This window comes from Symsagittifera roscoffensis, chromosome 9 (assembly GCF_963678635.1).
Source record: "Symsagittifera roscoffensis chromosome 9, txSymRosc1.1, whole genome shotgun sequence".
Classification (NCBI taxonomy): domain Eukaryota; kingdom Metazoa; phylum Xenacoelomorpha; order Acoela; family Convolutidae; genus Symsagittifera; species Symsagittifera roscoffensis.
The window spans coordinates 12,608,520-12,621,112 of record NC_087070.1 but is presented as its reverse complement, the minus strand read 5'-3'; the positions used below and the strand labels follow the sequence as shown (position 1 = coordinate 12,621,112).

Here is a 12,593-nt window from a genome sequence, read left to right as displayed (position 1 = left end):
TTTGAAAAGTACTTTCCAAAATTCCCAAATTTTGAGCTAAATGGATAGAAAAATTTAAGGGAAGCTTCCCTGCATAAACGCTACACCAAAATTTTTTACACATAATTTTGGCCTTCGGAAAAGTCAATTTTTGGTTTCTTGCCCTTTGCAGCTAATTGACGTTTTCAGAAAACTGTTCCTCCAAATCCGAGTTTTTGCGTTCAACCGAATTAACCGGTTATGTGAATCTCTTCTGCATGAATCTCTACGCCTTAAAATTTTACACGAAAAGCTTTAGCTCTCAGAAAAGTCAAATTTTGGATTTATTGACCGTTTTATGGATTGTTTTCTCGATAATCGTTTTCTCGATAATCGATAATTTCTCGACTTTTCTCGATAATTGTCCTGCCAAAATTGATATCAACGGTTCAACCAAAACAGCAGAGTTTTGGACTCCTTCTTGCATAAAGTTCTCGAAAACTGCCCTGCCTTTACTTAGATTAAGTGTTCAGTCGAGAAACCCGGTTTTGGGAATCGGTGCTTACGAAACTGTTGACTTTTCCTAAAAACTACCCATATCAGATCTGGGATGCAGGGTTCAATCGAAAGAACCAGCTGCAAGAATTTTTCTTGTAGAAGCGGTGATAATTTTTTTAAGGAAAACGTTGTATCTGGGAAGATTCGAAGCTCAAACAAATTCACTCTCCTTACTTATTTAAGCCACGAAACAACTATGGATAGGTGCTTATTGGCCTCATATTGCGTCTTTCGACGAGTAGAAATTGTTTTTATGGGCGTGTGTGTTTTGAGGGTGAGGGGAAGTTAATAACTTTTAATTAGTCTTTAACAGTTTGAATTATTATAGGGATTTTTGTTGTTCTTTTTTTGGTTTAAGAGGTTTAGTCCTATGTAATATCGGCTCATTGGCCTCATTTTGCTTCATTTCACAGGCGAGTAAACTGTGTGTTTTGAAGGTGAGGGGGACTTTATAACTCGATTTAAAACTTTTTTTTCACTTTTTTTCAACTTGATAAGCTAGGCCTTACTTTATTGCCTAAGTGGCCACATGTTGCGTCGTTCGACGAATATTTTTTTTGTGCTTGTATATTTGTTTTGAGAGCAAGTGTGACGTAAAAGTTCGATTTGTTAAAATTTAATTTTCCCTTTTTTCGACTTGGTTGTACCGGCTTTATTATATCGGTTTAGTAGCCTCATATTGCGTCGTTCGACAAGCGAAAAAAATTTTTTGTGTGCTTGTGTGTGTTTTGAGAGTGACGGGTACTTAATAACTGTTAATAAGTTTAGTCCTGTGGAGTTTTTTTCGCCTTGACGGATTTCTGCTAAGGTATTTTCGGCTTCGTTACCGCTTGGTAATTTTTCTTCCGATACTAATTTCCTATTCTTTTGTCTTGGCATGTTTTTGTTTCAAAAATAGTCTTATTCAATTTGATAGATCTAGTTTTTTTGACAGTTTTGAAGTTTTCTTTAATTTTTTGACTAGCGGCTCTTTGTAGAAATGGTTCAATCGTTCGACGACCATGTGATAATCAATATTTATTGGGGAGTTTATTAGATCAGTTAACCACTACCAGAGGATCTAAAATGTGGGGTTGATTTTTTCAGACCGGATGATGAAGATCTAGATGACTTTTTGGGCTACTTCTTCCAAAGACCATCTCCGAACAAGTTTAGCTCGAGGTTTGCCAAGATTCGCCTCTCTGCTCAAATTTTCATTTTCCATGAGGTGAAAATGAAGTTTGAAGAGTTCGATAAGAACGAAGATTTGGAGCGTGTTTGCTTTGAAAAGGAGCTTGAAGGTGAGCATTTCGGATCAGATTCAGTAAAGTTTAACTCATGCTAGAGTAATTGTTTTACAAGCCAAAAATATAGTCATTTCCATTGACCTACTGTGTTGCAAGTTAGTGTAAAGCTAATGTGTTCAAAATCAGTTCTAGTTGGTATGGACATAAAATGCCTGCCCAAAAATTTGGTTCAGCTCAAGAATTTCTAAAAGATTTTTTTGGCTGAATGTATTAAAAATGGGTTGTTCACGAGTGCCGAAATTTCGGAATGAATAAAACAAAAAACGATCAAAACTATGAGGGAATTTCTTGCTCCTCTTGGACTTCAACTGGAGACATATATTTCGAATACACTTATTTCGTATGTTTTGGAGCATTGATTTTTTTATTCGCAAATTGATATCATCTTAAAAGTTTGGTTCTTTCCCATTACAGTCCCCCTCCAAAATTCTACCGGCTCCCCATTTGTCAGTTTTCAATTGGTTTTCAAACAATTAATGTTCTCTCATTAATTGTACTTAAACAAAAATGCGGTTTTGTTTTGTTAGTACTGAGCTAAGCGCTGCATCGAGTTACGAGAAGAAGAAGATTCATTTCTCAAGAGTTATAAATACACATTAGTAAAAATATACACAATTCACAACTCTGAGAGCACAGCCTACGAACCCATTTGGATTTCAGATGACTGCCCCATAGCACGAATATGTTCATAAGACAATGATAATAACATAAATTAGAGTGAAAAAGTTACAATAGAATAGAAGCAAATTGCTTGCAATAAATTGAACAGTTTGGATCCCCGATACTTCTGCATCTTCGTTAGAGCAAAGGGTTTTTTCAACAGGCCTTTTTTAAATGTTCAGGTATTTGGAATATATGAATTGTTTTTGAATAGATTATTTATTTCTTGTAGGCATGCTTGCGAGCGATCGGAATAAGATCTTCAATAATTGGTAAATATACAGCTCGTGGACATTTAAAATTTTGGCACGTTTTAAGAGGGTGCAAACAGTCGATTTTTCAAAAAGTAAAAATTTCCAATTCTTTTTATTTGCATGTTTAGAATGAGTAGAAGTGAATTGTAACTAGTACCACCATATATCAAAACACTGTATTGGATAATTGATTGAATATTCGAGTCGTAGTATCGTAATAAAACAATCGTGAGGACATAATGCCTAAGTTTAGATTTGATTCCGCATTGTTTACGCAGTTTAATATGCACAGTTTCAATGTGCTTTCTGAAAGTGGGACAAGAATCTAGATTTATACCGAGATATTTGGATGAAGTCTGTTCAACGATTTTCCAATTATCAAAAAAAAAGGTTTAAATTAGAAGCGCTTTTGTTTGATTCAGTAACTTGTACAGTTTTTTTGAAATTTAAAGTGAGCTTGTTTGCTTTTAACCGTTTCGACTCCTTTGCTAATCCTCATTCATTTTTCCGATGTAACAGATTTTTCCCGTTATGTTAGTATCGTCAGCAAACAAAACTACTTACAGCTTTTGCAGACTTGGTAAATCATTATTATATATATTTAAGAAACAATAAAGGACCGAGTTTTGATCCTTGCGGGACACCACAATTGGTTTTTTCCATGATGAATGTATGCCATTCCTTTCAACGCGTTGAATTTGGTTTGATAAGAAAATTTTCATCCATTGAAGACATGGTCCATTCAGTCCATAACACTCCAATTTTTTAATTAAGATAGAATGATTTAAAATATCTACTATCTTTTTTACATCAGGGAAAACAGTTGGTACCTCATTTATACCCTATGTTGCACGAATGTATTCCGTGAATTCAGCTATTTCGTCAGCTGCATAATGTTTTAATCAATAACCAAACTGTTTGCAATAAAACAAATTATTAACCTCCATATTATTATATATTCTTCTGAACATGCATTTTCCAAAATGTTGCTCCAACAATTTATTAAGAAAAAGGTCTTTAATTTCCCATATTTAGTTCTTATCCTTCCTTGAAAAGTGGCAGAACTTTAGCATGGCTTAAACGTTTTGGAAAAAATCCCGTTTTCCATTGATGAGTTTATTAATTGGTTAGATGGGGAAGCACTTGGTCGCATGATAATTTTTTTTTATGTTACTAATATCATCAATCCCAGTAGAGGGTTTATTTTTAAACTCTTTGATGATAGTAAGAACTTCTTCTTCAATGCATGGATAAATGTGTATTGAGAAGTACGATTCTATTCTTAAATCATTTGATGTTTGAGGGATAGCTGAATCTAGGGTTTTCGAGAATGAATAAAGAAACCGTTTCTGTCATTCAACTCACTAATTAAGCTTTCATTTGATGATTTTCGTTTAATGCTATCTCAGACTTTGTATATTTGCCGTGAGTCACCAATAGTTTTCAAGTTTTCTAAAGTAATACAATGAAGTGGATTTCTTAAGCTCACTCTCAACTTTACACTTCTCAATTTTGAATCGCTCTAAAGCACTCCGATTAGACTTGTTCAAAACTCAAGATTGATGGAGTCTAATTCTTTTGGAGATCAATAAGTAAAACAAGCCGAAATTGTTTACAAATAGTCTCATTAATATGATCTTTTTTTGTTGTAACTGGGGCGTAATTGTCAGTGACTTTTGTAAACGTGTCTTTGCACTTATCAAAACAATCATCTGTGTTTTTCAGATTGTAATTCAGCATCTGCAATTCTTGCCGGAGCTCTCTTTTGAACAATTCTGTTTGCTTTTTACTTTTGGTGAAAGAAATGTCTCTAGCTAATAAATCTCTCAGGTTACAATTGAAGACTTGTAATTCGACTGGCATATGATCAGAAAAAACCTTGATTTTTCAGCAAATGAACCCCGTGCTGGTCTATATCATTTGTAAAAAAAATGATCTATGCAATTTTCCGAAATTTCATTAATTCGCGTTGCTTCATGACTAAGAACATAGAAGCCATTTCAAATCACTGCATCTAAATATTTTGATTTTGCTAAATTTTCTGAGTAAATCGATATTGACGTCACCGCAGACAATAAGTGGCAGTTTTTGAGATACCAGTTGTTCCAGAAGATTATCACATTCCGCGATGAAATACACTTTGTCTGTTCTAGAAGGGTTATAGATCAATTCTATAGTATAGGTTGTTGTTAGTACACTTACTTGTATAATTATCGATTCGGGTAAGAAACAATCGGTTTCTTTATTAACTTCACAGCTTTTATCACATTGGATCAGAACGCGTTCTCCTTTCATACCAGACCTGCATTTTGAGATGAAGGATTCGAAACCGTCAACTTTGATGCAGATAGGGTCGTCTAAATCATTCAACCAGGTCTCGCTTATTGCTATTGTTTTTGGTGCTGACTCAAAGCTGCTTATAAGAGCTTCTAGTTCATCGTGATGTTTTATAATAGATCTTGCATTTATATGGAGTAGTTTTCAGAAATTATAATTTTAAAGTTTTAGCACCATTAGCTCTTGATTTTCAGGTGCTATAAAAACAGCTCTCAACGTCTAGAGGTAGTATTATGAGGCAATGCTGCCTTCGTAGAGACCTCGTATGCAATGTAAGCTGTCGCTATTCTTGTATTTGTAAATGTTGATCCTTCACGTGGCCAAGCTGAATCAAGCATATCATCTTTCTTCATCATAATAAGAAATTAGGTGCCGTTAGGTCTTCGAATGTTTTAATATCTTTCATTGCTGTAGATTGCATGAGTTATTTCTTGTTCTTTAGCATGTTCACTTTTCCGACTCTCCTTGAAAAATGCACAATCTTTGTTCGAGTTTGTTTTTTTTCTGGTGGGTAATCGATGCGCAATAGAAATACCACCTTCTGTTACTTTGGCGTCAATATTGGTAGCTACTTTAATCACTCTAGCTATACTTTCATTGTTGTCTTCAATTATTTGACGTCCATTTGTGTCCAAGCCACGGTTTTCAGGTATTCCAATGATTTTCAGATTGTCTCTGCGATTGTAGCCCTCCACTAACTCTTCCTCACTTCGAGCTTTCATGTCGCTTTACTTCCTGGGTTATAGATTGTGTTTGGGTTCGAGAATCTGCGTTTTCAATGTTTGGATTTCGCGGGATATGATCTCTTGAACAGTTTAAGTAATTTTTACGTTGACATCTAGCATAGTGGCCATTTGTTTTTCAATTGTTTCTGTGATAGTCTTCTCCGATTTCATCATCATTGTTTCTTCTTCACCCCCATCTAGAATCGGACTTAACGCTGATCACGTCCGCTTTTTTTCTTTTGTTGCAATGGGAATTTGGTCTTTGTACTTTCGCACTTTCTGGTCTAATATTTTCGATAGAGACTTATTCTCCATTCGTCTGTGTGTTCATTTCGCCTTCCATTTCGGCTTCTATTTAATAAGTTTATCACAACAATTATGCGAGCTATATATGAATAAATCATCATGCACAAGCTATTTCACTGTGCTTATTTGTTTATTTTATCTTATTCACTTACTTGGGGTTGGGGCTATAATGGGAAAGTACCCAAAACTAAATCCTTGTTTTCAGTATTTTATCAGAAGGATGTTTTGCATTGCGTGTGGTCTTAGTTGGTTAGTTTTTGTTGCCTTTAGAGATGGGCTCTACAAGCAGGCGACGTGGGAGTCAACAGAACAGATCTTCACAAGCGCAGATGAGTGGGGCTACTCATGAATGCAACGTGTGTGGCAAGATCTTTCAAAGAATGGCAACATTGGAAATACACATGCGAACTCACACAGGAGAGAAACCATTTGCATGTGGAATGTGTGAGAAGAAATTTAGTCAAGTAAGTAGTCTTCGATTGCACGAAAGAACCCACACTGGAGAGAAACCATTTGCTTGTGTCTTGTGCGATAAGAAATTCAGTCAACTAGGTAGTCTTAGAGTACACTTAAGAGTGCACACTGGCGAGCGACCTTATTCGTGTGGTACATGTGGAGAAACGTTTGCCCTACTTCAATATCTGCATCGACACAGGGATACCCATAGTGGAGAAAAGCAATTCGCATGTGATGATTGTGGCAAACGATTCTTTAGGAGAAGTGACCTTGAACGACATATGCGAACCCACACAGGAGAGAAATCAGTTGCATGTGGAATATGTGAGAAGAAATTCAGTCAACAAAGTAGTCTTAGAGTACATTTAAGAGTGCACACTGGCGAGCGACCTTATTCGTGTGGTACATGTGGAGAAAGATATATATCAAGTTCAAGTCTCAGGAAACACAGGAGAGATGTTCACTTTGATGATGAGAGTGGAGGAGGGAAGGCAAAGAAATTCGCATGTGATGTTTGTGGGCGAAGATTTGCGTGGAGAAGTTGTCTTGAGAGACATCAGCGCATTCACACTGCAGAGAGGCCTTACTCATGTGAACAATGTGGCAAGAGCTTCGCTCAGTCAGGTACTCTTAATGCACACATGCATACTCACACTGGCGTGAAGCCATTCCAATGTCACATCTGCCAGCGCACATTTGCTCAATCCGGAACTCTACGAAACCACTTGTTAGGAATTCACAAAGAAAGCATCAAGTCCGAGAATAAACCATTCACGATGAGGCATCGCCACGAAGCAGGCTTAACACAGCTTGTTCCATGCTCCTCGCGGGAGGCGGCCTTTACCGCTGAGTCTGTTTGCGTAGAAGAGTCGCCATTGCACATTCCAAAACTAGAACCGGGTTTCCAAATCAATCCGATCGTATCAATCGAGCAAACCGAACTCCAAAACAACCTGCCTTGTTCAATAAATACTACAAAAACCGAAAGTTATCACGATATAGTCGTTGACTCGGTCACCTCTATTGCCGAAAAAGAATATCCAGTCAAATCGGAAATATAGAAGTCATAGCTTGCTTGCAAGCTGTTTGACCTATAAACTCAGCAACTATTTCCAATATAGTTTCAGTAACTGCTTTTGTGTTGTATTTTTGTTGTCAAGTTCGAGTTGGAAAACTGAATCTCTGACGTTGATATTTTTATATTGCCGCAAATTTTTATTAAAGTAATTTTATTTTCAGTCTTTTCACTTAAAAGTCTGACTTGAGCATCTTCATTTGAAATCAATTCTAGAGATTGCATGTTGTATTGTTTCAATATGTCAAAACTTTTTCAAATATCCAGAAAATTGAAAAACTTTGAAAGAATTGTCGTGACTGTGATATCTGCGAAAGATTGTGTCGACTGACGAATTAGATTTAAGTGTATGGTTCTTTCTGTCTGACAATTTTGGGAAAAATGAATTCACGTATTTTGTAATTCCGAAATGGGCGCCTTTTTTTGTTTCGGTCCAGCTCTCTTGACGTTTCGTATCAATTTCAGCTTGATGTAATAGGGTAATTTAATTTTTAAAAAATTTCGAAATTTTTTTATAGAAATTTATAGATTTTTCTCAATACAAAATAGTGAAATGAACTGACAACCCTTGCAGAATTAATGAAGTGTAAACAGGTTACTAGACTTCTTTTGTTAAATAACTTTGTTTACAGGGTAACTAAATATGGTACTCACGTTCTAATCTTTACTTTCGTCAACCGGTTTCAACAGGTTACTAGACTTCTTTTGTTAAATAACTTTGTTTACAGGGTAACTAAATATGGTACTCACGTTCTAATCTTTACTTTCGTCAACCGGCAGACATTTTTGAGCATGTCTGCATTTCGCATGCCCGCTCTACTCGAAAGCGGTTTTTTATTTTGATTGTAAATTTACTCTTTCCTTATAAATTCAGTTTGTTTTGGTTTTTTCTATTTTTTTTGTTTTTTCGGCTTAACAAAGTTTCGATATGACATACCAGTTGTGTGGCCTCATATTGTTCGTTTGATATGCTAAATGTTTCTTATATCTTTTAAGGGGGCTTGAAAACTTTGAATTTTGTTGCCGTTTTTTTATGCGAACATTTTTTCGGCTCAACGTGTGTCTGGTCATAAATTCATCTCTGTCACCGATTAGCGTAGCATTCAATTGTCTTAATTGTTTTTGTCTGGCATGGTTTTTATAATAACTGATTATAATTTCAGACAAATACCGACAAATATATGAAATCTTCGCTAGATTTTTTTGTCATCAAGAAACAATTCGAAGAATTGGTTTTTGTCTCATCCTCTATCGGCTAATTTGTCATGTTATGTTTTTGTTGTGTTGCAAGTCTTCGAAGCTCCGTTTCCCTCTTAAATTTCTTTCAATGTAGCTTCCTTTTTCTGCAGCTCTGTAGGGTTGCATGTTAATTCCAAAAAGCAAAGTCTCATAAACCGTCCACTTTTTTAGCAAGGGGTGTTTTGTGTTATGTTTTGTGTACGTTTTTTAATGAGTTTTCATAATAAAAAAATAATCGTTTCGCAATTTTTTTTGGAATACTGATTTTTTACTTATTCTAGCAAAGCGCTGTTAATCTTTATAATACTTTAAAAAAGAAGTGCTCATTCATGTTGTCCTTCTGTGCTGTCAATTTTTTTATTTTGTTTCCGAACTTAACCCTTATTATGGGTAACGTGTTGAGACACGAACTTTGAGATCAACAATTGTTTTTGTTGATCTCTCGAAGCAAGTGTATTACAATCGGGAACTATTTTTCCTTAAACGAGATTTCTTATAAATCTGACTTGCTTTTCTTATTTGATTAATTATTGAAGCTTATTTACTTCAGGTTGGTTCCCTATTGGCCTAGATTTAACGCCGCCGCCTCTGCACCCTAAGGTTAGGTTTTGAGTCCCGGTCGGACCTTGTTTTTTTTTCAGTATGTATGTAATTGAATTTTTTGTTTGTCTGCTCAAGTTTTGTCGGATTGGTTGCCAATTCACGGATTTTGCTTGTGCTGTAATCAGCTTTAATTTTAGTTGCAAGTGCGGGTGTTGTTCTGTAATTTCAGAGGGATTTGAAAATTTTGAATATTTTTTCTCTTTTTTTCCGCTGAACTGGTGTCTGCTCAATGATTTTCGGCCTCGTTGCTACATGAACGGTTGTGCTTACGCTGTAAGCGTTTTTGTTGTAGTTAGAAGTGCAAAGACTGTCAATTGTAACTTCAGAATTTCTTTTTTCGTAAAATAATTAAATTAATTTTTAATATGATTTTTATTAAGAATTTTTTCCTTGATTTTTTTATATTTAGTTTTGTGTTTTCGACTCCATTTGCGTCTGCTGAGAAAACGTCGGCTGTTTTTTCTCTTCGGAAGCTTTGTTCCGTTGCTAATTTATCAATCGAATGTAGGCATGTTTGCCTAGAATGAACTTCAATCGAGATATCCGAAAATTTAAATTTACTTAGACCTTGTTGTTTTTCAACATATCGGTTTTTTATGTTTGTTTTGTATCACAAGTGATGCGAAGCTCCGCTGCTTGGCCTCTGTAATTATTTTCAGTTATAATTTTGATATTCATCAGGAGTTTTGCAAACCTCAGCATAATGGTTTCTTACGGAATGGTCTGAATTCTGCATGCCGAGACGTTTCTTGTTTTTGATATGGAAGCTATACATATCGCTGATTTTCTTATTATTTTATTATGTCAGCTCATTGTGCAGAGCAGCTTTGGCTGCTATGATTCCTCTGGTTTTTTGTTACGACGTTGGAAGAAACTGCTTAATGATTGTGCTTGGGGTTGTTTTTTCATTCAGTCAATTTTCGACTTTTTAATTTGGCGTTTTTGACAGGATGTTGTACCATCTAAAACATATTTTTGTCCTGAGCTCAAATTTAGAAAGACTTTTTACCTGTGATTTAACCTGTTTTGTGAAGCTATGGGGGTTTGAAATTGCTAAATTGGCATTATAACGTTTTGACTCTTGTTAGGCAAGTAATCTATTATTATGTTTTTAAATGCGGCCTTCACTATCTCGCCGTGTTTAAGCTTTTTCAAGGTATTATTTTTGCATGTTTAACGAAAGGATTTTGGTACGTTTAAGCTATATTGTATATTGCAATGCTTAGGAATTTTTTTCGATTTTCCAGCTTGATTTCAATGTTTTTTGCCAAGTTTGAAATTAGCAACCAAAAGTTGGAATGCTGTCAAAGCTACCCTAAGGGTTGCAAATTGGGCCTACAAATATGAATATCCAAATCTTATTAGTTTACAAGATAACAATATTATAGTAATTTTTTCGAAATTTTTCGTAAAACTTAATTTACAAAAATTCCACAAAAATTGAAATTCTCAACTCTTTTTTCTCGACTTTTTATGCTTTTTCAAAAACTTTCAAAGAACTTAATTGTAAAAACTTAACAAAAAATTGAAAATCTCAGTTTTATGGTGTGATTTGTTATCAGGGTAATTTCAGGCGCTGAAAACTGTTTATCCAAATCTGACTGCTCACTTATTTTTAGTTTCCAAGATTTGACGTTTCTTATGATTTTTCGAAAAAAAATTTTGAAAGAAATTATAGATAAAACCTTGACAAAATTTGAAATTCTCAACACTGTAATTGGGTGCTGTCAATGTAATATCAGGGATTTCAAATCATGCCTCTAAATATGACTGATCAAATCTTTTTGGTTTTCGAAATATGACTTTTTTCAATTTGAATATTTTCATTGATATTTTAAAGATTTTTCAAAAGTTTTCAAGTATTTTAGATTTAAAAAACTTTACAAAAATTGAAATTATGAACCCTATAGTATGAGGTGCTATCAGGGTCCTTCCAGGTGTTGCAAATTGTGCCTCATCAAAATTTGACTGCTCGAACCTTTTTTTCTTTCGAGATATGACAGTTTTATGATTTTTTTTTCAGAAATTTGAAGAAAGTTCAGATTTGAAAAACGAACGAAGTTTGAAATTGCCAACCATGTAGTCAGGTGCTGTCGAGGTACTCTCAGGAGTTGCAAATCTTGCCTCCGAAGTTTACTGCTCAAATGCTTTTGGTTTCCAAGATATGACTGTTTTCAATATTTTTCCAATATGGGTTGCTGAAATCATTTTAGTTTTTGAGATATGCCGTATTTTATGCCTTTTCTAAATTTTTCTAAATACTTCTGGTCTAAAATAACTTCCAAATTCGAAATACTCAACACTATGGCGGGGTGCTCTCAAGGTACTCTCAGGATGTTTTCAGGACTCCAACAGTGACTGCTTTTTTTGCTTCCTTTTGCGTTCTTAGATATGACGTTTTTATCTTATTTGAAATTTTTGTTCAAAATTTAATTAACTAACTTTCCCTTTTTTTTGAAATTGTCGACGCATGTGCCATTTAGATTAATTTCATGGCATTGAATTTTGACAATCTGAGGGCGTACAGCAATTCTTTTATGACTTTGACGTTATGCTAATTTTAATCAAACTCTTTGTTAAAATTTGATTAAAAAAAGGTTGACCGAAAAATCATACCACCAACATCGAGACCAGTTGGTTGGTTTTTCGATATAATTTTTCTAATATTATTATGTGTTGACATCTTAACATCGAGACCCAGCACGAGACTAACATGCATCCGAAAAACTTATAGTTACAGCATATATAAATGTAGTCTTAAGCACTATCCGATTTGGTGACAGTCAAAGCTGCGATGTCATGAGTTCACGATTTCAAGACATTTTTTATTCAGGCAAGATTTTCAGCATTCTATTATTGACAAGATCACTGCAGAGAAAAATGTGTACCAGCACTCTAAAGCCCAATAGAGAACGAAGTTGGCCTTACTCAAAGTTGCTCAAGTGGTTAGCAACCGGAACACCAAGCGGCTAAATATCCTGGCAATGTGAATCAGGTCATTGAGCAAAATAATGAGATCTTCGGTTGGAACCAAATTGTATTCCTGGCCTTTTTGATGGTAATTTCAAAATTTGACGTGTTTGTGTATTCAATTAAAGCTCAGTAGGAAAATCGAACTCAACTGATTGAGGATATT

The 12,593-nt window shown here is 35.0% G+C and overlaps 2 protein-coding genes across 4 annotated transcripts in view; both read left to right on the top strand.

The window, feature by feature from the left end:
- LOC134854608 (zinc finger protein 771-like) overlaps window positions 1–7,778 on the top strand; it is an 88,328-nt gene extending 80,550 nt beyond the window's left edge. The window contains exons 2-3 of the mRNA XM_063870945.1: window positions 1,604–1,796; window positions 6,355–7,778. Coding sequence (XP_063727015.1) covers window positions 1,730–1,796; window positions 6,355–7,601 — 1,314 coding nt within the window. The 5' untranslated portion in view covers window positions 1,604–1,729 and the 3' untranslated portion in view covers window positions 7,602–7,778. The remainder of the gene's footprint in view (window positions 1–1,603; window positions 1,797–6,354) is intronic.
- The window catches only part of LOC134854607 (probable E3 ubiquitin-protein ligase MGRN1), a 283,436-nt gene that overhangs the window by 80,559 nt on the left and 190,284 nt on the right, over window positions 1–12,593 (top strand). The gene's annotated exons all lie outside the window — the stretch shown is intronic.